At 54.3% G+C, this 27,342-nt stretch overlaps 8 protein-coding genes across 8 annotated transcripts; all 8 read left to right on the top strand.

Moving 5' to 3' along the window:
- The first annotated feature begins 1,397 nt into the window (after positions 1–1,397).
- Positions 1,398–1,715, top strand: LOC125317350 (feather beta keratin-like). Its single transcript, XM_048287120.1, has one exon. It carries the CDS (start codon positions 1,398–1,400, stop codon positions 1,713–1,715), a length of 318 nt encoding a protein of 105 aa, XP_048143077.1.
- A 3,112-nt stretch (positions 1,716–4,827) lies between these two features.
- On the top strand, positions 4,828–5,315 carry LOC125317185 (feather beta keratin-like). Its single transcript, XM_048286881.1, has one exon. It carries the CDS (start codon positions 4,828–4,830, stop codon positions 5,143–5,145), a length of 318 nt encoding a protein of 105 aa, XP_048142838.1. The 3' UTR covers positions 5,146–5,315.
- A 2,925-nt stretch (positions 5,316–8,240) lies between these two features.
- Positions 8,241–8,745, top strand: LOC125317205 (feather beta keratin-like). Its single transcript, XM_048286909.1, has one exon. The coding sequence runs from the start codon at positions 8,258–8,260 to the stop codon at positions 8,573–8,575; it is 318 nt and encodes a 105-aa protein (XP_048142866.1). The 5' UTR covers positions 8,241–8,257; the 3' UTR covers positions 8,576–8,745.
- Positions 8,746–11,670: 2,925 nt separating this feature from the next.
- LOC125317214 (feather beta keratin-like) lies at positions 11,671–12,175 on the top strand. Its single transcript, XM_048286919.1, has one exon. It carries the CDS (start codon positions 11,688–11,690, stop codon positions 12,003–12,005), a length of 318 nt encoding a protein of 105 aa, XP_048142876.1. The 5' UTR covers positions 11,671–11,687; the 3' UTR covers positions 12,006–12,175.
- Positions 12,176–15,100: 2,925 nt separating this feature from the next.
- Positions 15,101–15,605, top strand: LOC125317168 (feather beta keratin-like). The gene has a single exon (XM_048286865.1). It carries the CDS (start codon positions 15,118–15,120, stop codon positions 15,433–15,435), a length of 318 nt encoding a protein of 105 aa, XP_048142822.1. The 5' UTR covers positions 15,101–15,117; the 3' UTR covers positions 15,436–15,605.
- A 2,925-nt stretch (positions 15,606–18,530) lies between these two features.
- Positions 18,531–19,035, top strand: LOC125317167 (feather beta keratin-like). The gene has a single exon (XM_048286864.1). It carries the CDS (start codon positions 18,548–18,550, stop codon positions 18,863–18,865), a length of 318 nt encoding a protein of 105 aa, XP_048142821.1. The 5' UTR covers positions 18,531–18,547; the 3' UTR covers positions 18,866–19,035.
- Positions 19,036–21,960: 2,925 nt separating this feature from the next.
- LOC125317241 (feather beta keratin-like) lies at positions 21,961–22,465 on the top strand. The gene has a single exon (XM_048286956.1). The coding sequence runs from the start codon at positions 21,978–21,980 to the stop codon at positions 22,293–22,295; it is 318 nt and encodes a 105-aa protein (XP_048142913.1). The 5' UTR covers positions 21,961–21,977; the 3' UTR covers positions 22,296–22,465.
- Positions 22,466–25,404: 2,939 nt separating this feature from the next.
- On the top strand, positions 25,405–25,892 carry LOC125317101 (feather beta keratin-like). The gene has a single exon (XM_048286759.1). It carries the CDS (start codon positions 25,405–25,407, stop codon positions 25,720–25,722), a length of 318 nt encoding a protein of 105 aa, XP_048142716.1. The 3' UTR covers positions 25,723–25,892.
- The last annotated feature ends 1,450 nt before the right edge of the window (positions 25,893–27,342 follow it).

Genomic DNA, 27,342 nt, shown 5'->3' with positions numbered 1-27,342 from the left:
CCAGTGCCTCCATCCCCTCTGCTCAAGCAGGCCCAACAAGAGCAGGATTTCCAGATCCATGGACTGCTCAGGTTTGGATCTCCCAGGGCACACACCTCTTCAACTTTGTGTCCACCCTCACCTTGAAAAATGCTTGCATTCTTTGCCACGGAATTCCATCTGGTTTCCCTTATGCCCTTGTGCTCTTGTCCTTTACGGCTGCACTGCTGAGAACAGCAGGGCTCCTTCACTGCATTCTCTGCCATCAGGGACTTGCACACACTGATGACACCCCCATCCATCCTCGTCTCCTGGGAGTCCCAGCTTTCTCAGGCTACGCTCCAGGAAAGATTCTCCAGCCCCCTTAGAATCTTGGTGGCCCTGAACTGGTCTTGTTTCAAGAAGTCCAGGAGCTTCTTCCAAGAAGTTTCTGAAAACTCTCCTTAACGCTGGTGATGCCTTTTTAAATACGGGTTGATTGAGACCTTGTGGTCCCTTTGTTCTCCACCAGCACCACAGGGTCCTGCTCAGCCAAGCTGCTACCCACTCTCTCAGCCCACACCATGACCTGGAGCCCAGTGCTATTCCTGCCCAGATGCGGAACTTCACATTTCCTCCTCCTGAACTTCAGGAGATTCCTTTAACCCTCAGTCTCCACGTCCCTCTCACTTGCGGCACAACCATCCATTGCCTCAGCCGCTCCATCATCTGCCAACTCTCTGAGGGGCCAACAATCCCACTGCCCATGTCGTTGGTGAGAATGTTGAACAGGCTTGGCCTCATGGATATGATTCCGCACCTACTTCCCTTGAGACTTGGCTCCCTCTGGACTTTATGCCACTGATCAGCAGCCTCTGGGCACAGCCCCTCAGCCACTCACAGCCCACTCACTGCACTCTCAGGAAACCCAGGCTTGCTCGGCTGCTCTGGGAGTGGACAATGGCAAGGAGCCTCAAAGCCTTCACAAAAGGGTTGACTTCAAGAGCAGCACCAGCTCTCTCCTTATGCCCACAGGGACAGAGCTGACACAGAGCTCAGACAAGCACCATTTCCTCCAGGGAAATCCTCCAAGACGAGGGGCGTCAGCACCGGACACTTGACACAACTCAAAACACCAAAGACCTGGCTCACCTCTCCCCTTCTGCTGCTCCCACCTACCCTCTCCTCCCTTGAACAGGTGACACCAACATCCATGGAATCAGTTCAGCTGAAAAAGACTCTCGTCCTTCCTGCGCCTGCACCCCTGGCCCCTCTCTGCCAGCACACCTAGCCCCAGCCTCAGCAGCCCTCACACATCCCCGCAGCCCCACAACAGCCTCCACACTCCCTCACCCTCCTGCATCACCGCCCCTCACACCCCCACACCCCTGCCCTGCCTCACTCTCCTCTCTCTTCCAGGGACCCTCCACACCACACCCATGGCCTGCTACAACCGCTGCCAGCCCTGCGGACCCACCCCGCTGGCCAACAGCTGCAACGAGCCCTGTGCCCTGCAATGCCAGGACTCCCACGTTGTCATCAACCCTTCCCCCGTGCTGATCACCCTGCCGGGACCCATCATGACCTCCTTCCCCCAGAACACCGCTGTCGGATCCACCTCCTCAGCTGCTGTTGGCAGTGAACTCAGTGCCCAGGGACAGCCCATCTCTGGAGGCTTTGGTGGCTTTGGCTATGGCCTTGGCTATGGGCTGGGAGGCCTGGGCTGCTATGGCAGAAGGGGTGGCTACATCTGCTAAGGGCTCTCAGCACCAGCTCTGACACCACCAGCTCGGTGCTCTGGCAAAAGCTCCTGCAAGCAAAACACATCAGCTGATGCTTGCTAGACTTGCACCTCAGACCAGCTCTTTTCAAAGTCTTTCTCTTCTCTCTTCATTCTTTTGTCTCAATAAAGCTCTGTTGCATCAAAGCCTTACACGCCTCCTCTTCTTTTGGAATTCGGCCTCACATCCTCACCCGGATTTCCAGGGCCGGAAATGAACAGGCCATTGGGGTGGATGCAAAAGGGCACAACACATTTCTTAGGAAATCTATCCCTAAGAGTAACCACCAAGACTGGCACGGGAAACAGGGGAGAGGGGGGACCTTCCAGAACATGACCCAAGCCCATCACTTGCTATACCAAAGCCTTTGACACATCAATGCTCTCTTGCCCATCAACGGTTCTGCGTAAATCTCTCCATGCCAGCACACACCTGACAGAATCTCTTCCCAGCAGCAATCTCAAGCCCTCCCAGCAAAGAGGGGGATTATATCATCCACTTAGGCAGGATCTCTGCAGTGCCAGTGCCTCCATCCCCTCTGCTCAAGCAGGCCCAACAAGAGCAGGATTTCCAGATCCATGGACTGCTCAGGTTTGGATCTCCCAGGGCACACACCTCTTCAACTTTGTGTCCACCCTCACCTTGAAAAATGCTTGCATTCTTTGCCACGGAATTCCATCTGGTTTCCCTTATGCCCTTGTGCTCTTGTCCTTTATGGCTGCACTGCTGAGAACAGCGGGGCTCCTTCACTGCATTCTCTGCCATCAGGGACTTGCACACACTGATGACACCCCCATCCATCCTCGTCTCCTGGGAGTCCCAGCTTTCTCAGGCTACGCTCCAGGAAAGATTCTCCAGCCCCCTTAGAATCTTGGTGGCCCTGAACTGGTCTAGTTTCAAGAAGTCCAGGAGCTTCTTCCAAGAAGTTTCTGAAAAGTCTCCTTAACACTGGTGATGCCTTTTTAAATACGGGTTGATTGAGACCTTGTGGTCCCTTTGTTCTCCACCAGCACCACAGGGTCCTGCTCAGCCAAGCTGCTACCCACTCTCTCAGCCCACACCATGACCTGGAGCCCAGTGCTATTCCTGCCCAGATGCGGAACTTCACATTTCCTCCTCCTGAACTTCAGGAGATTCCTTTAACCCTCAGTCTCCACGTCCCTCTCACTCGCGGCACAACCATCCATTGCCTCAGCCGCTCCATCATCTGCCAACTCTCTGAGGGGCCAACAATCCCACTGCCCATGTCGTTGGTGAGAATGTTGAACAGGCTTGGCCTCATGGATATGATTCCGCACCTACTTCCCTTGAGACTTGGCTCCCTCTGGACTTTATGCCACTGATCAGCAGCCTCTGGGCACAGCCCCTCAGCCACTCACAGCCCACTCACTGCACTCTCAGGAAACCCAGGCTTGCTCGGCTGCTCTGGGAGTGGACAATGGCAAGGAGCCTCAAAGCCTTCACAAAAAGGTTGACTTCAAGAGCAGTACCAGCTCTCTCCTCATGCCCACAGGGACAGAGCTGACACAGAGCTCAGACAAGCACCATTTCCTCCAGGGAAATCCTCCAAGAGGAGTGGCCTCAGCACCGGACACTTGACACAACTCAAGACAACAAAGACCTGGCTCACCTCTCCCCTTCGGCTGCTCCCATCTACCCTCACCTCCCTTGAACACGTGACACCAACATCCATGGAATCAGTTCAGCTGAAAAAGACGCTTGACATTGAGTCCAACTGTAAACCAAGCTTTGTGGAGGCCACCAATCTTAGAAACATTTTATTTGGAGAAGACCCAAATGTAAACTATCATCCAGTCCAACCCTTCCCCCATCACTTCCAAGTCCACCATGAAACATATCCCCACAGGCCACATCTCCGCAGCTTCTAAATGCCTCCAGCAATGGTGACTGCACCACTGTCCTGAGCAGCCATTGAGAGGGCTTGACAACTCTTTCCATGAAGTAATTTTCCCTAATAAAAACTCCGCCTCTGCTGGGGAAACTCCATCCCCTCTTCTCCTATGGCTCAGGAAAAGGGAGACAAGGCTAACATCAAAGGATTTCCATTCAGGTACCTCTAGAGAGCAGAAGGCCAACCCTCTTTTTCTCAAAATTGAACATCCCAACTTCCTTCAGCTGCTCCTCCTCATGGGTCTCGTTCTCCTTATCCTTCACGCGTTTTCCTTTCCACGTGTAAGAGCCCAGCCCAGCTCTGTGACCTCCACATGGCCCAGGTAAGATGAGCACTAGGGATGAACCAACACAAGACTGTGGTGAGCATGGGAGGCCACCCTAAATCCCAGGAATTCCTTTCTCATGTCTAACAGGAAAGGAGAAGCATATAGACAGGCCTGGAGACATGGAGCCAAGGTGGGGACGGAGAGAACGTGATGAAAGCTTCCAGATCTCTCATCCCAAGTACACCTGCAAATCCCAACCAGCCTGACAGAGCTGGCATGGAACGGGGCTGCTCTTCCCAGCACAACCACAAACCCAAAAACACGAGTTCCACAGGCTGACCTCACTGATGACATCCCACTGTCCAAAGCTCCTGTCACGTCTCCAGCCCTCCCTGAAAAACATCATCATCACCCAACTTTGGTCTTTATTACTTGCTTTTAAAAGCTGCCGCCAAGGTCACATGGACGCGGCTTTAAGAGCAGGACATGACACTGCCGAATTGTGGGAAGGAAAACACTCTCCAGCTCATGACTCGCCAGGCTGGGCAGGCCAAGAGCTGCAGCCCGCAAAATGCCCCAAGGCCATGGGACAAGGCTGTCCCGCCCCTCCACAACCAGCATAAAAGCCGGCCCAGTGCCTCTCTCCCTCACACACTTCTCCTCACACCTTCTCCTTCTGCTCCTGCTGACAACAGGTGAGCATCAAGTCCCTGACCCTCTTGCTTCTGCACCCCTGGCCCCTCTCTGCCAGCATGCTCGGTCCCAGCCTCAGCAGCCCTCACGCCTCCCCACAGCCCCACAACAGCCTCCACACTCCCTCACCCTCCTGCATCACCGCCCCTCACACCCCCACACCCCTGCCCTGCCTCACTCCCCTCTCTCTTCCAGGGACCCTCCACACCACACCCATGGCCTGCTACAACCGCTGCCAGCCCTGCGGACCCACCCCGCTGGCCAACAGCTGCAACGAGCCCTGTGCCCTGCAATGCCAGGACTCCCACGTTGTCATCAACCCTTCCCCCGTGCTGGTCACCCTGCCGGGACCCATCATGACCTCCTTCCCCCAGAACACCGCTGTCGGATCCACCTCCTCGGCTGCTGTTGGCAGTGAACTCAGTGCCCAGGGACAGCCCATCTCTGGAGGCTTTGGTGGCTTTGGTTATGGCCTTGGCTATGGGCTGGGAGGCCTGGGCTGCTATGGCAGAAGGGGTGGCTACATCTGCTAAGGGCTCTCAGCACCAGCCCTGACACCACCAGCTCGGTGCCCTGGCAACAGCTCCTGCAAGCAAAACACATCAGCTGATGCTTGCTAGACTTGCACCTCAGACCAGCTCTTTTCAAAGTCTTTCTCTTCTCTCTTCATTCTTTTGTCTCAATAAAGCTCTGTTGCATCAAAGCCTTACACGCCTCCTCTTCTTTTGGAATTCGGCCTCACATCCTCACCCGGATTTCCAGGGCCGGAAATGAACAGGCCATTGGGGTGGATGCAAAAGGGCACAACACCTTTCTTAGGAAATCTATCCCTAAGAGTAACCACCAAGACTGGCACGGGAAACAGGGGAGAGGGGGGACCTTCCAGAACATGACCCAAGCCCATCACTTGCTATACCAAAGCCTTTGACACATCAATGCTCTCTTGCCCATCAACGGTTCTGCGTAAATCTCTCCATGCCAGCACACACCTGACAGAATCTCTTCCCAGCAGCAATCTCAAGCCCTCCCAGCAAAGAGGGGGATTATATCATCCACTTAGGCAGGATCTCTGCAGTGCCAGTGCCTCCATCCCCTCTGCTCAAGCAGGCCCAACAAGAGCAGGATTTCCAGATCCATGGACTGCTCAGGTTTGGATCTCCCAGGGCACACACCTCTTCAACTTTGTGTCCACCCTCACCTTGAAAAATGCTTGCATTCTTTGCCACGGAATTCCATCTGGTTTCCCTTATGCCCTTGTGCTCTTGTCCTTTATGGCTGCACTGCTGAGAACAGCGGGGCTCCTTCACTGCATTCTCTGCCATCAGAGACTTGCACACACTGATGACACCCCCATCCATCCTCGTCTCCTGGGAGTCCCAGCTTTCTCAGGCTACGCTCCAGGAAAGATTCTCCAGCCCCCTTAGAATCTTGGTGGCCCTGAACTGGTCTAGTTTCAAGAAGTCCAGGAGCTTCTTCCAAGAAGTTTCTGAAAAGTCTCCTTAACACTGGTGATGCCTTTTTAAATACGGGTTGATTGAGACCTTGTGGTCCCTTTGTTCTCCACCAGCACCACAGGGTCCTGCTCAGCCAAGCTGCTACCCACTCTCTCAGCCCACACCATGACCTGGAGCCCAGTGCTATTCCTGCCCAGATGCGGAACTTCACATTTCCTCCTCCTGAACTTCAGGAGATTCCTTTAACCCTCAGTCTCCACGTCCCTCTCACTCGCGGCACAACCATCCATTGCCTCAGCCGCTCCATCATCTGCCAACTCTCTGAGGGGCCAACAATCCCACTGCCCATGTCGTTGGTGAGAATGTTGAACAGGCTTGGCCTCATGGATATGATTCCGCACCTACTTCCCTTGAGACTTGGCTCCCTCTGGACTTTATGCCACTGATCAGCAGCCTCTGGGCACAGCCCCTCAGCCACTCACAGCCCACTCACTGCACTCTCAGGAAACCCAGGCTTGCTCGGCTGCTCTGGGAGTGGACAATGGCAAGGAGCCTCAAAGCCTTCACAAAAAGGTTGACTTCAAGAGCAGTACCAGCTCTCTCCTCATGCCCACAGGGACAGAGCTGACACAGAGCTCAGACAAGCACCATTTCCTCCAGGGAAATCCTCCAAGAGGAGTGGCCTCAGCACCGGACACTTGACACAACTCAAGACAACAAAGACCTGGCTCACCTCTCCCCTTCGGCTGCTCCCATCTACCCTCACCTCCCTTGAACACGTGACACCAACATCCATGGAATCAGTTCAGCTGAAAAAGACGCTTGACATTGAGTCCAACTGTAAACCAAGCTTTGTGGAGGCCACCAATCTTAGAAACATTTTATTTGGAGAAGACCCAAATGTAAACTATCATCCAGTCCAACCCTTCCCCCATCACTTCCAAGTCCACCATGAAACATATCCCCACAGGCCACATCTCCGCAGCTTCTAAATGCCTCCAGCAATGGTGACTGCACCACTGTCCTGAGCAGCCATTGAGAGGGCTTGACAACTCTTTCCATGAAGTAATTTTCCCTAATAAAAACTCCGCCTCTGCTGGGGAAACTCCATCCCCTCTTCTCCTATGGCTCAGGAAAAGGGAGACAAGGCTAACATCAAAGGATTTCCATTCAGGTACCTCTAGAGAGCAGAAGGCCAACCCTCTTTTTCTCAAAATTGAACATCCCAACTTCCTTCAGCTGCTCCTCCTCATGGGTCTCGTTCTCCTTATCCTTCACGCGTTTTCCTTTCCACGTGTAAGAGCCCAGCCCAGCTCTGTGACCTCCACATGGCCCAGGTAAGATGAGCACTAGGGATGAACCAACACAAGACTGTGGTGAGCATGGGAGGCCACCCTAAATCCCAGGAATTCCTTTCTCATGTCCAACAGGAAAGGAGAAGCATATAGACAGGCCTGGAGACATGGAGCCAAGGTGGGGACGGAGAGAACGTGATGAAAGCTTCCAGATCTCTCATCCCAAGTACACCTGCAAATCCCAACCAGCCTGACAGAGCTGGCATGGAACGGGGCTGCTCTTCCCAGCACAACCACAAACCCAAAAACACGAGTTCCACAGGCTGACCTCACTGATGACATCCCACTGTCCAAAGCTCCTGTCACGTCTCCAGCCCTCCCTGAAAAACATCATCATCACCCAACTTTGGTCTTTATTACTTGCTTTTAAAAGCTGCCGCCAAGGTCACATGGACGCGGCTTTAAGAGCAGGACATGACACTGCCGAATTGTGGGAAGGAAAACACTCTCCAGCTCATGACTCGCCAGGCTGGGCAGGCCAAGAGCTGCAGCCCGCAAAATGCCCCAAGGCCATGGGACAAGGCTGTCCCGCCCCTCCACAACCAGCATAAAAGCCGGCCCAGTGCCTCTCTCCCTCACACACTTCTCCTCACACCTTCTCCTCCTGCTCCTGTTGACAACAGGTGAGCATCAAGTCCCTGACCCTCCTGCTTCTGCACCCCTGGCCCCTCTCTGCCAGCACGCTCGGCCCCAGCCTCAGCAGCCCTCACGCCTCCCCACAGCCCCACAACAGCCTCCACACTCCCTCACCCTCCTGCATCACCGCCCCTCACACCCCCACACCCCGGCCCTGCCTCACTCCCCTCTCTCTTCCAGGGACCCTCCACACCACAGCCATGGCCTGCTACAACCGCTGCCAGCCCTGCGGACCCACCCCGCTGGCCAACAGCTGCAACGAGCCCTGTGCCCTGCAATGCCAGGACTCCCACGTTGTCATCAACCCTTCCCCCGTGCTGATCACCCTGCCGGGACCCATCATGACCTCCTTCCCCCAGAACACCGCTGTCGGATCCACCTCCTCAGCTGCTGTTGGCAGTGAACTCAGTGCCCAGGGACAGCCCATCTCTGGAGGCTTTGGTGGCTTTGGCTATGGCCTTGGCTATGGGCTAGGAGGCCTGGGCTGCTATGGCAGAAGGGGTGGCTACATCTGCTAAGGGCTCTCAGCACCAGCCCTGACACCACCAGCTCGGTGCTCTGGCAAAAGCTCCTGCAAGCAAAACACATCAGCTGATGCTTGCTAGACTTGCACCTCAGACCAGCTCTTTTCAAAGTCTTTCTCTTCTCTCTTCATTCTTTTGTCTCAATAAAGCTCTGTTGCATCAAAGCCTTACACGCCTCCTCTTCTTTTGGAATTCGGCCTCACATCCTCACCCGGATTTCCAGGGCCGGAAATGAACAGGCCATTGGGGTGGATGCAAAAGGGCACAACACATTTCTTAGGAAATCTATCCCTAAGAGTAACCACCAAGACTAGCACGGGAAACAGGGGAGAGGGGGGACCTTCCAGAACATGACCCAAGCCCATCACTTGCTATACCAAAGCCTTTGACACATCAATGCTCTCTTGCCCATCAACGGTTCTGCGTAAATCTCTCCATGCCAGCACACACCTGACAGAATCTCTTCCCAGCAGCAATCTCAAGCCCTCCCAGCAAAGAGGGGGATTATATCATCCACTTAGGCAGGATCTCTGCAGTGCCAGTGCCTCCATCCCCTCTGCTCAAGCAGGCCCAACAAGAGCAGGATTTCCAGATCCATGGACTGCTCAGGTTTGGATCTCCCAGGGCACACACCTCTTCAACTTTGTGTCCACCCTCACCTTGAAAAATGCTTGCATTCTTTGCCACGGAATTCCATCTGGTTTCCCTTATGCCCTTGTGCTCTTGTCCTTTATGGCTGCACTGCTGAGAACAGCGGGGCTCCTTCACTGCATTCTCTGCCATCAGGGACTTGCACACACTGATGACACCCCCATCCATCCTCGTCTCCTGGGAGTCCCAGCTTTCTCAGGCTACGCTCCAGGAAAGATTCTCCAGCCCCCTTAGAATCTTGGTGGCCCTGAACTGGTCTAGTTTCAAGAAGTCCAGGAGCTTCTTCCAAGAAGTTTCTGAAAAGTCTCCTTAACACTGGTGATGCCTTTTTAAGTACGGGTTGATTGAGACCTTGTGGTCCCTTTGTTCTCCACCAGCACCACAGGGTCCTGCTCAGCCAAGCTGCTACCCACTCTCTCAGCCCACACCATGACCTGGAGCCCAGTGCTATTCCTGCCCAGATGCGGAACTTCACATTTCCTCCTCCTGAACTTCAGGAGATTCCTTTAACCCTCAGTCTCCACGTCCCTCTCACTCGCGGCACAACCATCCATTGCCTCAGCCGCTCCATCATCTGCCAACTCTCTGAGGGGCCAACAATCCCACTGCCCATGTCGTTGGTGAGAATGTTGAACAGGCTTGGCCTCATGGATATGATTCCGCACCTACTTCCCTTGAGACTTGGCTCCCTCTGGACTTTATGCCACTGATCAGCAGCCTCTGGGCACAGCCCCTCAGCCACTCACAGCCCACTCACTGCACTCTCAGGAAACCCAGGCTTGCTCGGCTGCTCTGGGAGTGGACAATGGCAAGGAGCCTCAAAGCCTTCACAAAAAGGTTGACTTCAAGAGCAGTACCAGCTCTCTCCTCATGCCCACAGGGACAGAGCTGACACAGAGCTCAGACAAGCACCATTTCCTCCAGGGAAATCCTCCAAGAGGAGTGGCCTCAGCACCGGACACTTGACACAACTCAAGACAACAAAGACCTGGCTCACCTCTCCCCTTCGGCTGCTCCCATCTACCCTCACCTCCCTTGAACACGTGACACCAACATCCATGGAATCAGTTCAGCTGAAAAAGACGCTTGACATTGAGTCCAACTGTAAACCAAGCTTTGTGGAGGCCACCAATCTTAGAAACATTTTATTTGGAGAAGACCCAAATGTAAACTATCATCCAGTCCAACCCTTCCCCCATCACTTCCAAGTCCACCATGAAACATATCCCCACAGGCCACATCTCCGCAGCTTCTAAATGCCTCCAGCAATGGTGACTGCACCACTGTCCTGAGCAGCCATTGAGAGGGCTTGACAACTCTTTCCATGAAGTAATTTTCCCTAATAAAAACTCCGCCTCTGCTGGGGAAACTCCATCCCCTCTTCTCCTATGGCTCAGGAAAAGGGAGACAAGGCTAACATCAAAGGATTTCCATTCAGGTACCTCTAGAGAGCAGAAGGCCAACCCTCTTTTTCTCAAAATTGAACATCCCAACTTCCTTCAGCTGCTCCTCCTCATGGGTCTCGTTCTCCTTATCCTTCACGCGTTTTCCTTTCCACGTGTAAGAGCCCAGCCCAGCTCTGTGACCTCCACATGGCCCAGGTAAGATGAGCACTAGGGATGAACCAACACAAGACTGTGGTGAGCATGGGAGGCCACCCTAAATCCCAGGAATTCCTTTCTCATGTCCAACAGGAAAGGAGAAGCATATAGACAGGCCTGGAGACATGGAGCCAAGGTGGGGACGGAGAGAACGTGATGAAAGCTTCCAGATCTCTCATCCCAAGTACACCTGCAAATCCCAACCAGCCTGACAGAGCTGGCATGGAACGGGGCTGCTCTTCCCAGCACAACCACAAACCCAAAAACACGAGTTCCACAGGCTGACCTCACTGATGACATCCCACTGTCCAAAGCTCCTGTCACGTCTCCAGCCCTCCCTGAAAAACATCATCATCACCCAACTTTGGTCTTTATTACTTGCTTTTAAAAGCTGCCGCCAAGGTCACATGGACGCGGCTTTAAGAGCAGGACATGACACTGCCGAATTGTGGGAAGGAAAACACTCTCCAGCTCATGACTCGCCAGGCTGGGCAGGCCAAGAGCTGCAGCCCGCAAAATGCCCCAAGGCCATGGGACAAGGCTGTCCCGCCCCTCCACAACCAGCATAAAAGCCGGCCCAGTGCCTCTCTCCCTCACACACTTCTCCTCACACCTTCTCCTCCTGCTCCTGTTGACAACAGGTGAGCATCAAGTCCCTGATCCTCCTGCTTCTGCACCCCTGGCCCCTCTCTGCCAGCATGCTCGGTCCCAGCCTCAGCAGCCCTCACGCCTCCCCACAGCCCCACAACAGCCTCCACACTCCCTCACCCTCCTGCATCACCGTCCCTCACACCCCCACACCCCTGCCCTGCCTCACTCCCCTCTCTCTTCCAGGGACCCTCCACACCACAGCCATGGCCTGCTACAACCGCTGCCAGCCCTGCGGACCCACCCCGCTGGCCAACAGCTGCAACGAGCCCTGTGCCCTGCAATGCCAGGACTCCCACGTTGTCATCAACCCTTCCCCCGTGCTGATCACCCTGCCGGGACCCATCATGACCTCCTTCCCCCAGAACACCGCTGTCGGATCCACCTCCTCAGCTGCTGTTGGCAGTGAACTCAGTGCCCAGGGACAGCCCATCTCTGGAGGCTTTGGTGGCTTTGGCTATGGCCTTGGCTATGGGCTGGGAGGCCTGGGCTGCTATGGCAGAAGGGGTGGCTACATCTGCTAAGGGCTCTCAGCACCAGCCCTGACACCACCAGCTCGGTGCCCTGGCAACAGCTCCTGCAAGCAAAACACATCAGCTGATGCTTGCTAGACTTGCACCTCAGACCAGCTCTTTTCAAAGTCTTTCTCTTCTCTCTTCATTCTTTTGTCTCAATAAAGCTCTGTTGCATCAAAGCCTTACACGCCTCCTCTTCTTTTGGAATTCGGCCTCACATCCTCACCCGGATTTCCAGGGCCGGAAATGAACAGGCCATTGGGGTGGATGCAAAAGGGCACAACACATTTCTTAGGAAATCTATCCCTAAGAGTAACCACCAAGACTGGCACGGGAAACAGGGGAGAGGGGGGACCTTCCAGAACATGACCCAAGCCCATCACTTGCTATACCAAAGCCTTTGACACATCAATGCTCTCTTGCCCATCAACGGTTCTGCGTAAATCTTTCCATGCCAGCACACACTTGACAGAATCTCTTCCCAGCAGCAATCTCAAGCCCTCCCAGCAAAGAGGGGGATTATATCATCCACTTAGGCAGGATCTCTGCAGTGCCAGTGCCTCCATCCCCTCTGCTCAAGCAGGCCCAACAAGAGCAGGATTTCCAGATCCATGGACTGCTCAGGTTTGGATCTCCCAGGGCACACACCTCTTCAACTTTGTGTCCACCCTCACCTTGAAAAATGCTTGCATTCTTTGCCACGGAATTCCATCTGGTTTCCCTTATGCCCTTGTGCTCTTGTCCTTTATGGCTGCACTGCTGAGAACAGCGGAGCTCCTTCACTGCATTCTCTGCCATCAGGGACTTGCACACACTGATGACACCCCCATCCATCCTCGTCTCCTGGGAGTCCCAGCTTTCTCAGGCTACGCTCCAGGAAAGATTCTCCAGCCCCCTTAGAATCTTGGTGGCCCTGAACTGGTCTAGTTTCAAGAAGTCCAGGAGGTTCTTCCAAGAAGTTTCTGAAAACTCTCCTTAACACTGGTGATGCCTTTTTAAGTACGAGTTGATTGAGACCTTGTGGTCCCTTTGTTCTCCACCAGCACCACAGGGTCCTGCTCAGCCAAGCTGCTACCCACTCTCTCAGCCCACACCATGACCTGGAGCCCAGTGCTATTCCTGCCCAGATGCGGAACTTCACATTTCCTCCTCCTGAACTTCAGGAGATTCCTTTAACCCTCAGTCTCCACGTCCCTCTCACTCGCGGCACAACCATCCATTGCCTCAGCCGCTCCATCATCTGCCAACTCTCTGAGGGGCCAACAATCCCACTGCCCATGTCGTTGGTGAGAATGTTGAACAGGCTTGGCCTCATGGATATGATTCCGCACCTACTTCCCTTGAGACTTGGCTCCCTCTGGACTTTATGCCACTGATCAGCAGCCTCTGGGCACAGCCCCTCAGCCACTCACAGCCCACTCACTGCACTCTCAGGAAACCCAGGCTTGCTCGGCTGCTCTGGGAGTGGACAATGGCAAGGAGCCTCAAAGCCTTCACAAAAGGGTTGACTTCAAGAGCAGTACCAGCTCTCTCCTCATGCCCACAGGGACAGAGCTGACACAGAGCTCAGACAAGCACCATTTCCTCCAGGGAAATCCTCCAAGAGGAGTGGCCTCAGCACCGGACACTTGACACAACTCAAGACAACAAAGACCTGGCTCACCTCTCCCCTTCGGCTGCTCCCATCTACCCTCACCTCCCTTGAACACGTGACACCAACATCCATGGAATCAGTTCAGCTGAAAAAGACGCTTGACATTGAGTCCAACTGTAAACCAAGCTTTGTGGAGGCCACCAATCTTAGAAACATTTTATTTGGAGAAGACCCAAATGTAAACTATCATCCAGTCCAACCCTTCCCCCATCACTTCCAAGTCCACCATGAAACATATCCCCACAGGCCACATCTCCGCAGCTTCTAAATGCCTCCAGCAATGGTGACTGCACCACTGTCCTGAGCAGCCATTGAGAGGGCTTGACAACTCTTTCCATGAAGTAATTTTCCCTAATAAAAACTCCTCCTCTGCTGGGGAAACTCCATCCCCTCTTCTCCTATGGCTCAGGAAAAGGGAGACAAGGCTAACATCAAAGGATTTCCATTCAGGTACCTCTAGAGAGCAGAAGGCCAACCCTCTTTTTCTCAAAATTGAACATCCCAACTTCCTTCAGCTGCTCCTCCTCATGGGTCTCGTTCTCCTTATCCTTCACGCGTTTTCCTTTCCACGTGTAAGAGCCCAGCCCAGCTCTGTGACCTCCACATGGCCCAGGTAAGATGAGCACTAGGGATGAACCAACACAAGACTGTGGTGAGCATGGGAGGCCACCCTAAATCCCAGGAATTCCTTTCTCATGTCCAACAGGAAAGGAGAAGCATATAGACAGGCCTGGAGACATGGAGCCAAGGTGGGGACGGAGAGAACGTGATGAAAGCTTCCAGATCTCTCATCCCAAGTACACCTGCAAATCCCAACCAGCCTGACAGAGCTGGCATGGAACGGGGCTGCTCTTCCCAGCACAACCACAAACCCAAAAACACGAGTTCCACAGGCTGACCTCACTGATGACATCCCACTGTCCAAAGCTCCTGTCACGTCTCCAGCCCTCCCTGAAAAACATCATCATCACCCAACTTTGGTCTTTATTACTTGCTTTTAAAAGCTGCCGCCAAGGTCACATGGACGCGGCTTTAAGAGCAGGACATGACACTGCCGAATTGTGGGAAGGAAAACACTCTCCAGCTCATGACTCGCCAGGCTGGGCAGGCCAAGAGCTGCAGCCCGCAAAATGCCCCAAGGCCATGGGACAAGGCTGTCCCGCCCCTCCACAACCAGCATAAAAGCCGGCCCAGTGCCTCTCTCCCTCACACACTTCTCCTCACACCTTCTCCTCCTGCTCCTGTTGACAACAGGTGAGCATCAAGTCCCTGACCCTCCTGCTTCTGCACCCCTGGCCCCTCTCTGCCAGCACGCTCGGCCCCAGCCTCAGCAGCCCTCACGCCTCCCCACAGCCCCACAACAGCCTCCACACTCCCTCACCCTCCTGCATCACCGCCCCTCACACCCCCACACCCCGGCCCTGCCTCACTCCCCTCTCTCTTCCAGGGACCCTCCACACCACAGCCATGGCCTGCTACAACCGCTGCCAGCCCTGCGGACCCACCCCGCTGGCCAACAGCTGCAACGAGCCCTGTGCCCTGCAATGCCAGGACTCCCACGTTGTCATCAACCCTTCCCCCGTGCTGGTCACCCTGCCGGGACCCATCATGACCTCCTTCCCCCAGAACACCGCTGTCGGATCCACCTCCTCAGCTGCTGTTGGCAGTGAACTCAGTGCCCAGGGACAGCCCATCTCTGGAGGCTTTGGTGGCTTTGGCTATGGCCTTGGCTATGGGCTGGGAGGCCTGGGCTGCTATGGCAGAAGGGGTGGCTACATCTGCTAAGGGCTCTCAGCACCAGCCCTGACACCACCAGCTCGGTGCCCTGGCAACAGCTCCTGCAAGCAAAACACATCAGCTGATGCTTGCTAGACTTGCACCTCAGACCAGCTCTTTTCAAAGTCTTTCTCTTCTCTCTTCATTCTTTTGTCTCAATAAAGCTCTGTTGCATCAAAGCCTTACACGCCTCCTCTTCTTTTGGAATTCGGCCTCACATCCTCACCCGGATTTCCAGGGCCGGAAATGAACAGGCCATTGGGGTGGATGCAAAAGGGCACAACACATTTCTTAGGAAATCTATCCCTAAGAGTAACCACCAAGACTGGCACGGGAAACAGGGGAGAGGGGGGACCTTCCAGAACATGACCCAAGCCCATCACTTGCTATACCAAAGCCTTTGACACATCAATGCTCTCTTGCCCATCAACGGTTCTGCGTAAATCTCTCCATGCCAGCACACACCTGACAGAATCTCTTCCCAGCAGCAATCTCAAGCCCTCCCAGCAAAGAGGGGGATTATATCATCCACTTAGGCAGGATCTCTGCAGTGCCAGTGCCTCCATCCCCTCTGCTCAAGCAGGCCCAACAAGAGCAGGATTTCCAGATCCATGGACTGCTCAGGTTTGGATCTCCCAGGGCACACACCTCTTCAACTTTGTGTCCACCCTCACCTTGAAAAATGCTTGCATTCTTTGCCACGGAATTCCATCTGGTTTCCCTTATGCCCTTGTGCTCTTGTCCTTTATGGCTGCACTGCTGAGAACAGCGGGGCTCCTTCACTGCATTCTCTGCCATCAGGGACTTGCACACACTGATGACACCCCCATCCATCCTCGTCTCCTGGGAGTCCCAGCTTTCTCAGGCTACGCTCCAGGAAAGATTCTCCAGCCCCCTTAGAATCTTGGTGGCCCTGAACTGGTCTAGTTTCAAGAAGTCCAGGAGCTTCTTCCAAGAAGTTTCTGAAAACTCTCCTTAACACTGGTGATGCCTTTTTAAGTACGGGTTGATTGAGACCTTGTGGTCCCTTTGTTCTCCACCAGCACCACAGGGTCCTGCTCAGCCAAGCTGCTACCCACTCTCTCAGCCCACACCATGACCTGGAGCCCAGTGCTATTCCTGCCCAGATGCGGAACTTCACATTTCCTCCTCCTGAACTTCAGGAGATTCCTTTAACCCTCAGTCTCCACGTCCCTCTCACTCGCGGCACAACCATCCATTGCCTCAGCCGCTCCATCATCTGCCAACTCTCTGAGGGGCCAACAGTCCCACTGCCCATGTCGTTGGTGAGAATGTTGAACAGGCTTGGCCTCATGGATATGATTCCGCACCTACTTCCCTTGAGACTTGGCTCCCTCTGGACTTTATGCCACTGATCAGCAGCCTCTGGGCACAGCCCCTCAGCCACTCACAGCCCACTCACTGCACTCTCAGGAAACCCAGGCTTGCTCGGCTGCTCTGGGAGTGGACAATGGCAAGGAGCCTCAAAGCCTTCACAAAAGGGTTGACTTCAAGAGCAGCACCAGCTCTCTCCTCATGCCCACAGGGACAGAGCTGACACAGAGCTCAGACAAGCACCATTTCCTCCAGGGAAATCCTCCAAGAGGAGTGGCCTCAGCACCGGACACTTGACACAACTCAAGACAACAAAGACCTGGCTCACCTCTCCCCTTCGGCTGCTCCCATCTACCCTCACCTCCCTTGAACACGTGACACCAACATCCATGGAATCAGTTCAGCTGAAAAAGACGCTTGACATTGAGTCCAACTGTAAACCAAGCTTTGTGGAGGCCACCAATCTTAGAAACATTTTATTTGGAGAAGACCCAAATGTAAACTATCATCCAGTCCAACCCTTCCCCCATCACTTCCAAGTCCACCATGAAACATATCCCCACAGGCCACATCTCCGCAGCTTCTAAATGCCTCCAGCAATGGTGACTGCACCACTGTCCTGAGCAGCCATTGAGAGGGCTTGACAACTCTTTCCATGAAGTAATTTTCCCTAATAAAAACTCCGCCTCTGCTGGGGAAACTCCATCCCCTCTTCTCCTATGGCTCAGGAAAAGGGAGACAAGGCTAACATCAAAGGATTTCCATTCAGGTACCTCTAGAGAGCAGAAGGCCAACCCTCTTTTTCTCAAAATTGAACATCCCAACTTCCTTCAGCTGCTCCTCCTCATGGGTCTCGTTCTCCTTATCCTTTACGCGTTTTCCTTTCCACGTGTAAGAGCCCAGCCCAGCTCTGTGACCTCCACATGGCCCAGGTAAGATGAGCACTAGGGATGAACCAACACAAGACTGTGGTGAGCATGGGAGGCCACCCTAAATCCCAGGAATTCCTTTCTCATGTCCAACAGGAAAGGAGAAGCATATAGACAGGCCTGGAGACATGGAGCCAAGGTGGGGACGGAGAGAACGTGATGAAAGCTTCCAGATCTCTCATCCCAAGTACACCTGCAAATCCCAACCAGCCTGACAGAGCTGGCATGGAACGGGGCTGCTCTTCCCAGCACAACCACAAACCCAAAAACACGAGTTCCACAGGCTGACCTCACTGATGACATCCCACTGTCCAAAGCTCCTGTCACGTCTCCAGCCCTCCCTGAAAAACATCATCATCACCCAACTTTGGTCTTTATTACTTGCTTTTAAAAGCTGCCGCCAAGGTCACATGGACGCGGCTTTAAGAGCAGGACATGACACTGCCGAATTGTGGGAAGGAAAACACTCTCCAGCTCATGACTCGCCAGGCTGGGCAGGCCAAGAGCTGCAGCCCGCAAAATGCCCCAAGGCCATGGGACAAGGCTGTCCCGCCCCTCCACAACCAGCATAAAAGCCGGCCCAGTGCCTCTCTCCCTCACACACTTCTCCTCACACCTTCTCCTCCTGCTCCTGTTGACAACAGGTGAGCATCAAGTCCCTGACCCTCCTGCTTCTGCACCCCTGGCCCCTCTCTGCCAGCACGCTCGGCCCCAGCCTCAGCAGCCCTCACGCCTCCCCACAGCCCCACAACAGCCTCCACACTCCCTCACCCTCCTGCATCACCGCCCCTCACACCCCCACACCCCGGCCCTGCCTCACTCCCCTCTCTCTTCCAGGGACCCTCCACACCACAGCCATGGCCTGCTACAACCGCTGCCAGCCCTGCGGACCCACCCCGCTGGCCAACAGCTGCAACGAGCCCTGTGCCCTGCAATGCCAGGACTCCCACGTTGTCATCAACCCTTCCCCCGTGCTGGTCACCCTGCCGGGACCCATCATGACCTCCTTCCCCCAGAACACCGCTGTCGGATCCACCTCCTCAGCTGCTGTTGGCAGTGAACTCAGTGCCCAGGGACAGCCCATCTCTGGAGGCTTTGGTGGCTTTGGCTATGGCCTTGGCTATGGGCTGGGAGGCCTGGGCTGCTATGGCAGAAGGGGTGGCTACATCTGCTAAGGGCTCTCAGCACCAGCCCTGACACCACCAGCTCGGTGCCCTGGCAACAGCTCCTGCAAGCAAAACACATCAGCTGATGCTTGCTAGACTTGCACCTCAGACCAGCTCTTTTCAAAGTCTTTCTCTTCTCTCTTCATTCTTTTGTCTCAATAAAGCTCTGTTGCATCAAAGCCTTACACGCCTCCTCTTCTTTTGGAATTCGGCCTCACATCCTCACCCGGATTTCCAGGGCCGGAAATGAACAGGCCATTGGGGTGGATGCAAAAGGGCACAACACATTTCTTAGGAAATCTATCCCTAAGAGTAACCACCAAGACTGGCACGGGAAACAGGGGAGAGGGGGGACCTTCCAGAACATGACCCAAGCCCATCACTTGCTATACCAAAGCCTTTGACACATCAATGCTCTCTTGCCCATCAACGGTTCTGCGTAAATCTCTCCATGCCAGCACACACCTGACAGAATCTCTTCCCAGCAGCAATCTCAAGCCCTCCCAGCAAAGAGGGGGATTATATCATCCACTTAGGCAGGATCTCTGCAGTGCCAGTGCCTCCATCCCCTCTGCTCAAGCAGGCCCAACAAGAGCAGGATTTCCAGATCCATGGACTGCTCAGGTTTGGATCTCCCAGGGCACACACCTCTTCAACTTTGTGTCCACCCTCACCTTGAAAAATGCTTGCATTCTTTGCCACGGAATTCCATCTGGTTTCCCTTATGCCCTTGTGCTCTTGTCCTTTATGGCTGCACTGCTGAGAACAGCGGGGCTCCTTCACTGCATTCTCTGCCATCAGGGACTTGCACACACTGATGACACCCCCATCCATCCTCGTCTCCTGGGAGTCCCAGCTTTCTCAGGCTACGCTCCAGGAAAGATTCTCCAGCCCCCTTAGAATCTTGGTGGCCCTGAACTGGTCTAGTTTCAAGAAGTCCAGGAGCTTCTTCCAAGAAGTTTCTGAAAACTCTCCTTAACACTGGTGATGCCTTTTTAAGTACGGGTTGATTGAGACCTTGTGGTCCCTTTGTTCTCCACCAGCACCACAGGGTCCTGCTCAGCCAAGCTGCTACCCACTCTCTCAGCCCACACCATGACCTGGAGCCCAGTGCTATTCCTGCCCAGATGCGGAACTTCACATTTCCTCCTCCTGAACTTCAGGAGATTCCTTTAACCCTCAGTCTCCACGTCCCTCTCACTCGCGGCACAACCATCCATTGCCTCAGCCGCTCCATCATCTGCCAACTCTCTGAGGGGCCAACAGTCCCACTGCCCATGTCGTTGGTGAGAATGTTGAACAGGCTTGGCCTCATGGATATGATTCCGCACCTACTTCCCTTGAGACTTGGCTCCCTCTGGACTTTATGCCACTGATCAGCAGCCTCTGGGCACAGCCCCTCAGCCACTCACAGCCCACTCACTGCACTCTCAGGAAACCCAGGCTTGCTCGGCTGCTCTGGGAGTGGACAATGGCAAGGAGCCTCAAAGCCTTCACAAAAGGGTTGACTTCAAGAGCAGCACCAGCTCTCTCCTCATGCCCACAGGGACAGAGCTGACACAGAGCTCAGACAAGCACCATTTCCTCCAGGGAAATCCTCCAAGAGGAGTGGCCTCAGCACCGGACACTTGACACAACTCAAGACAACAAAGACCTGGCTCACCTCTCCCCTTCGGCTGCTCCCATCTACCCTCACCTCCCTTGAACACGTGACACCAACATCCATGGAATCAGTTCAGCTGAAAAAGACGCTTGACATTGAGTCCAACTGTAAACCAAGCTTTGTGGAGGCCACCAATCTTAGAAACATTTTATTTGGAGAAGACCCAAATGTAAACTATCATCCAGTCCAACCCTTCCCCCATCACTTCCAAGTCCACCATGAAACATATCCCCACAGGCCACATCTCCGCAGCTTCTAAATGCCTCCAGCAATGGTGACTGCACCACTGTCCTGAGCAGCCATTGAGAGGGCTTGACAACTCTTTCCATGAAGTAATTTTCCCTAATAAAAACTCCGCCTCTGCTGGGGAAACTCCATCCCCTCTTCTCCTATGGCTCAGGAAAAGGGAGACAAGGCTAACATCAAAGGATTTCCATTCAGGTACCTCTAGAGAGCAGAAGGCCAACCCTCTTTTTCTCAAAATTGAACATCCCAACTTCCTTCAGCTGCTCCTCCTCATGGGTCTCGTTCTCCTTATCCTTCACGCGTTTTCCTTTCCACGTGTAAGAGCCCAGCCCAGCTCTGTGACCTCCACATGGCCCAGGTAAGATGAGCACTAGGGATGAACCAACACAAGACTGTGGTGAGCATGGGAGGCCACCCTAAATCCCAGGAATTCCTTTCTCATGTCCAACAGGAAAGGAGAAGCATATAGACAGGCCTGGAGACATGGAGCCAAGGTGGGGACGGAGAGAACGTGATGAAAGCTTCCAGATCTCTCATCCCAAGTACACCTGCAAATCCCAACCAGCCTGACAGAGCTGGCATGGAACGGGGCTGCTCTTCCCAGCACAACCACAAACCCAAAAACACGAGTTCCACAGGCTGACCTCACTGATGACATCCCACTGTCCAAAGCTCCTGTCACGTCTCCAGCCCTCCCTGAAAAACATCATCATCACCCAACTTTGGTCTTTATTACTTGCTTTTAAAAGCTGCCGCCAAGGTCACATGGACGCGGCTTTAAGAGCAGGACATGACACTGCCGAATTGTGGGAAGGAAAACACTCTCCAGCTCATGACTCGCCAGGCTGGGCAGGCCAAGAGCTGCAGCCCGCAAAATGCCCCAAGGCCATGGGACAAGGCTGTCCCGCCTCTCCACAACCAGCATAAAAGCCGGCCCAGTGCCTCTCTCCCTCACACACTTCTCCTCACACCTTCTCCTCCTGCTCCTGTTGACAACAGGTGAGCATCAAGTCCCTGACCCTCCTGCTTCTGCACCCCTGGCCCCTCTCTGCCAGCACGCTCGGCCCCAGCCTCAGCAGCCCTCACGCCTCCCCACAGCCCCACAACAGCCTCCACACACCCTCACCCTCCTGCATCACCGCCCCTCACACCCCCACACCCCGGCCCTGCCTCACTCCCCTCTCTCTTCCAGGGACCCTCCACACCACAGCCATGGCCTGCTACAACCGCTGCCAGCCCTGCGGACCCACCCCGCTGGCCAACAGCTGCAACGAGCCCTGTGCCCTGCAATGCCAGGACTCCCACGTTGTCATCAACCCTTCCCCCGTGCTGATCACCCTGCCGGGACCCATCATGACCTCCTTCCCCCAGAACACCGCTGTCGGATCCACCTCCTCAGCTGCTGTTGGCAGTGAACTCAGTGCCCAGGGACAGCCCATCTCTGGAGGCTTTGGTGGCTTTGGCTATGGCCTTGGCTATGGGCTGGGAGGCCTGGGCTGCTATGGCAGAAGGGGTGGCTACATCTGCTAAGGGCTCTCAGCACCAGCCCTGACACCACCAGCTTGGTGCTCTGGCAAAAGCTCCTGCAAGCAAAACACATCAGCTGATGCTTGCTAGACTTGCACCTCAGACCAGCTCTTTTCAAAGTCTTTCTCTTCTCTCTTCATTCTTTTGTCTCAATAAAGCTCTGTTGCATCAAAGCCTTACACGCCTCCTCTTCTTTTGGAATTCGGCCTCACATCCTCACCCGGATTTCCAGGGCCGGAAATGAACAGGCCATTGGGGTGGATGCAAAAGGGCACAACACCTTTCTTAGGAAATCTATCCCTAAGAGTAACCACCAAGACTGGCACGGGAAACAGGGGAGAGGGGGGACCTTCCAGAACATGACCCAAGCCCATCACTTGCTATACCAAAGCCTTTGACACATCAATGCTCTCTTGCCCATCAACGGTTCTGCGTAAATCTCTCCATGCCAGCACACACCTGACAGAATCTCTTCCCAGCAGCAATCTCAAGCCCTCCCAGCAAAGAGGGGGATTATATCATCCACTTAGGCAGGATCTCTGCAGTGCCAGTGCCTCCATCCCCTCTGCTCAAGCAGGCCCAACAAGAGCAGGATTTCCAGATCCATGGACTGCTCAGGTTTGGATCTCCCAGGGCACACACCTCTTCAACTTTGTGTCCACCCTCACCTTGAAAAATGCTTGCATTCTTTGCCACGGAATTCCATCTGGTTTCCCTTATGCCCTTGTGCTCTTGTCCTTTATGGCTGCACTGCTGAGAACAGCGGGGCTCCTTCACTGCATTCTCTGCCATCAGGGACTTGCACACACTGATGACACCCCCATCCATCCTCGTCTCCTGGGAGTCCCAGCTTTCTCAGGCTACGCTCCAGGAAAGATTCTCCAGCCCCCTTAGAATCTTGGTGGCCTTGAACTGGTCTAGTTTCAAGAAGTCCAGGAGCTTCTTCCAAGAAGTTTCTGAAAACTCTCCTTAACACTGGTGATGCCTTTTTAAGTACGGGTTGATTGAGACCTTGTGGTCCCTTTGTTCTCCACCAGCACCACAGGGTCCTGCTCAGCCAAGCTGCTACCCACTCTCTCAGCCCACACCATGACCTGGAGCCCAGTGCTATTCCTGCCCAGATGCGGAACTTCACATTTCCTCCTCCTGAACTTCAGGAGATTCCTTTAACCCTCAGTCTCCACGTCCCTCTCACTCGCGGCACAACCATCCATTGCCTCAGCCGCTCCATCATCTGCCAACTCTCTGAGGGGCCAACAATCCCACTGCCCATGTCGTTGGTGAGAATGTTGAACAGGCTTGGCCTCATGGATATGATTCCGCACCTACTTCCCTTGAGACTTGGCTCCCTCTGGACTTTATGCCACTGATCAGCAGCCTCTGGGCACAGCCCCTCAGCCACTCACAGCCCACTCACTGCACTCTCAGGAAACCCAGGCTTGCTCGGCTGCTCTGGGAGTGGACAATGGCAAGGAGCCTCAAAGCCTTCACAAAAGGGTTGACTTCAAGAGCAGCACCAGCTCTCTCCTCATGCCCACAGGGACAGAGCTGACACAGAGCTCAGACAAGCACCATTTCCTCCAGGGAAATCCTCCAAGAGGAGTGGCCTCAGCACCGGACACTTGACACAACTCAAGACAACAAAGACCTGGCTCACCTCTCCCCTTCGGCTGCTCCCATCTACCCTCTCCTCCCTTGAACACGTGACACCAACATCCATGGAATCAGTTCAGCTGAAAAAGACGCTTGACATTGAGTCCAACTGTAAACCAAGCTTTGTGGAGGCCACCAATCTTAGAAACATTTTATTTGGAGAAGACCCAAATGTAAACTATCATCCAGTCCAACCCTTCCCCCATCACTTCCAAGTCCACCATGAAACATATCCCCACAGGCCACATCTCCGCAGCTTCTAAATGCCTCCAGCAATGGTGACTGCACCACTGTCCTGGGCAGCCATTGACCAGGCTTGACAACTCTTTTCATGAAGTAATTTTCCCTAATAAAAACTCCGCCTCTGCTGGGGAAACTCCATCCCCTCTTCTATGGCTCAGGAAAAGGGAGACAAGGCTAACATCAAAGGATTTCCATTCAGGTACCTCTAGAGAGCAGAAGGCCAACCCTCTTTTTCTCAAAATTGAACATCCCAACTTCCTTCAGCTGCTCCTCCTCATGGGTCTCGTTCTCCTTATCCTTCACGCGTTTTCCTTTCCACATGTAAGAGCTCAGCCCAGCTCTGTGACCTCCACATGGCCCTGGTAAGATGAACACTAGGGATGAACTAACACAAGACTGTGGTGAGCATGGGAGGCCTCCCTAAATCCCAGGAATTCCTTTCTCATGTCCAACAGGAAAGGAGAAGCATATAGACAGGCCTGGAGACATGGAGCCAAGGTGGGGACGGAGAGAACGTGATGAAAGCTTCCAGATCTCTCATCCCAAGTACACCTGCAAATCCCAACCAGCCTGACAGAGCTGGCATGGAACGGGGCTGCTCTTCCCAGCACAACCACAAACCCAAAAACACGAGTTCCACAGGCTGACCTCACTGATGACATCCCACTGTCCAAAGCTCCTGTCACGTCTCCAGCCCTCCCTGAAAAACATCATCATCACCCAACTTTGGTCTTTATTACTTGCTTTTAAAAGCTGCCGCCAAGGTCACATGGACGCGGCTTTAAGAGCAGGACATGACACTGCCGAATTGTGGGAAGGAAAACACTCTCCAGCTCATGACTCGCCAGGCTGGGCAGGCCAAGAGCTGCAGCCCGCAAAATGCCCCAAGGCCATGGGACAAGGCTGTCCCGCCCCTCCACAACCACCATAAAAGCCGGCCCAGTGCCTCTCTCCCTCACACACTTCTCCTCACACCTTCTCCTTCTGCTCCTGCTGACAACAGGTGAGCATCAAGTCCCTGACCCTCTTGCTTCTGCACCCCTGGCCCCTCTCTGCCAGCATGCTCGGTCCCAGCCTCAGCAGCCCTCACGCCTCCCCACAGCCCCACAACAGCCTCCACACTCCCTCACCCTCCTGCATCACCGCCCCTCACACCCCCACACCCCTGCCCTGCCTCACTCCCCTCTCTCTTCCAGGGACCCTCCACACCACACCCATGGCCTGCTACAACCGCTGCCAGCCCTGCGGACCCACCCCGCTGGCCAACAGCTGCAACGAGCCCTGTGCCCTGCAATGCCAGGACTCCCACGTTGTCATCAACCCTTCCCCCGTGCTGATCACCCTGCCGGGACCCATCATGACCTCCTTCCCCCAGAACACCGCTGTCGGATCCACCTCCTCAGCTGCTGTTGGCAGTGAACTCAGTGCCCAGGGACAGCCCATCTCTGGAGGCTTTGGTGGCTTTGGCTATGGCCTTGGCTATGGGCTGGGAGGCCTGGGCTGCTATGGCAGAAGGGGTGGCTACATCTGCTAAGGGCTCTCAGCACCAGCCCTGACACCACCAGCTCGGTGCCCTGGCAACAGCTCCTGCAAGCAAAACACATCAGCTGATGCTTGCTAGACTTGCACCTCAGACCAGCTCTTTTCAAAGTCTTTCTCTTCTCTCTTCATTCTTTTGTCTCAATAAAGCTCTGTTGCATCAAAGCCTTACACGCCTCCTCTTCTTTTGGAATTCGGCCTCACATCCTCACCCGGATTTCCAGGGCCGGAAATGAACAGGCCATTGGGGTGGATGCAAAAGGGCACAACACCTTTCTTAGGAAATCTATCCCTAAGAGTAACCACCAAGACTGGCACGGGAAACAGGGGAGAGGGGGGACCTTCCAGAACATGACCCAAGCCCATCACTTGCTATACCAAAGCCTTTGACACATCAATGCTCTCTTGCCCATCAACGGTTCTGCGTAAATCTCTCCATGCCAGCACACACCTGACAGAATCTCTTCCCAGCAGCAATCTCAAGCCCTCCCAGCAAAGAGGGGGATTATATCATCCACTTAGGCAGGATCTCTGCAGTGCCAGTGCCTCCATCCCCTCTGCTCAAGCAGGCCCAACAAGAGCAGGATTTCCAGATCCATGGACTGCTCAGGTTTGGATCTCCCAGGGCACACACCTCTTCAACTTTGTGTCCACCCTCACCTTGAAAAATGCTTGCATTCTTTGCCATGGAATTCCATCTGGTTTCCCTTATGCCCTTGTGCTCTTGTCCTTTATGGCTGCACTGCTGAGAACAGCGGGGCTCCTTCACTGCATTCTCTGCCATCAGGGACTTGCACACACTGATGACACCCCCATCCATCCTCGTCTCCTGGGAGTCCCAGCTTTCTCAGGCTACGCTCCAGGAAAGATTCTCCAGCCCCCTTAGAATCTTGGTGGCCCTGAACTGGTCTAGTTTCAAGAAGTCCAGGAGCTTCTTCCAAGAAGTTTCTGAAAACTCTCCTTAACACTGGTGATGCCTTTTTAAGTACGGGTTGATTGAGACCTTGTGGTCCCTTTGTTCTCCACCAGCACCACAGGGTCCTGCTCAGCCAAGCTGCTACCCACTCTCTCAGCCCACACCATGACCTGGAGCCCAGTGCTATTCCTGCCCAGATGCGGAACTTCACATTTCCTCCTCCTGAACTTCAGGAGATTCCTTTAACCCTCAGTCTCCACGTCCCTCTCACTCGCGGCACAACCATCCATTGCCTCAGCCGCTCCATCATCTGCCAACTCTCTGAGGGGCCAACAATCCCACTGCCCATGTCGTTGGTGAGAATGTTGAACAGGCTTGGCCTCATGGATATGATTCCGCACCTACTTCCCTTGAGACTTGGCTCCCTCTGGACTTTATGCCACTGATCAGCAGCCTCTGGGCACAGCCCCTCAGCCACTCACAGCCCACTCACTGCACTCTCAGGAAACCCAGGCTTGCTCGGCTGCTCTGGGAGTGGACAATGGCAAGGAGCCTCAAAGCCTTCACAAAAGGGTTGACTTCAAGAGCAGTACCAGCTCTCTCCTCATGCCCACAGGGACAGAGCTGACACAGAGCTCAGACAAGCACCATTTCCTCCAGGGAAATCCTCCAAGAGGAGTGGCCTCAGCACCGGACACT

The sequence above is a fragment of the Corvus hawaiiensis genome, chromosome 26, assembly GCF_020740725.1.
Source record: "Corvus hawaiiensis isolate bCorHaw1 chromosome 26, bCorHaw1.pri.cur, whole genome shotgun sequence".
NCBI classification, from domain to species: Eukaryota; Metazoa; Chordata; class Aves; order Passeriformes; family Corvidae; genus Corvus; species Corvus hawaiiensis.
This window is presented reverse-complemented; position numbering and strand designations above follow the sequence as displayed.

Coding starts and splice junctions, on each gene's coding strand:
- LOC125317241 (XM_048286956.1), top strand. CDS start 21,978: ATGGCCTGCTACAACCGCTGCCAGCCCTGCGGACCCACCCCGCTGGCC.
- LOC125317101 (XM_048286759.1), top strand. CDS start 25,405: ATGGCCTGCTACAACCGCTGCCAGCCCTGCGGACCCACCCCGCTGGCC.
- LOC125317167 (XM_048286864.1), top strand. CDS start 18,548: ATGGCCTGCTACAACCGCTGCCAGCCCTGCGGACCCACCCCGCTGGCC.
- LOC125317350 (XM_048287120.1), top strand. CDS start 1,398: ATGGCCTGCTACAACCGCTGCCAGCCCTGCGGACCCACCCCGCTGGCC.
- LOC125317168 (XM_048286865.1), top strand. CDS start 15,118: ATGGCCTGCTACAACCGCTGCCAGCCCTGCGGACCCACCCCGCTGGCC.
- LOC125317205 (XM_048286909.1), top strand. CDS start 8,258: ATGGCCTGCTACAACCGCTGCCAGCCCTGCGGACCCACCCCGCTGGCC.
- LOC125317185 (XM_048286881.1), top strand. CDS start 4,828: ATGGCCTGCTACAACCGCTGCCAGCCCTGCGGACCCACCCCGCTGGCC.
- LOC125317214 (XM_048286919.1), top strand. CDS start 11,688: ATGGCCTGCTACAACCGCTGCCAGCCCTGCGGACCCACCCCGCTGGCC.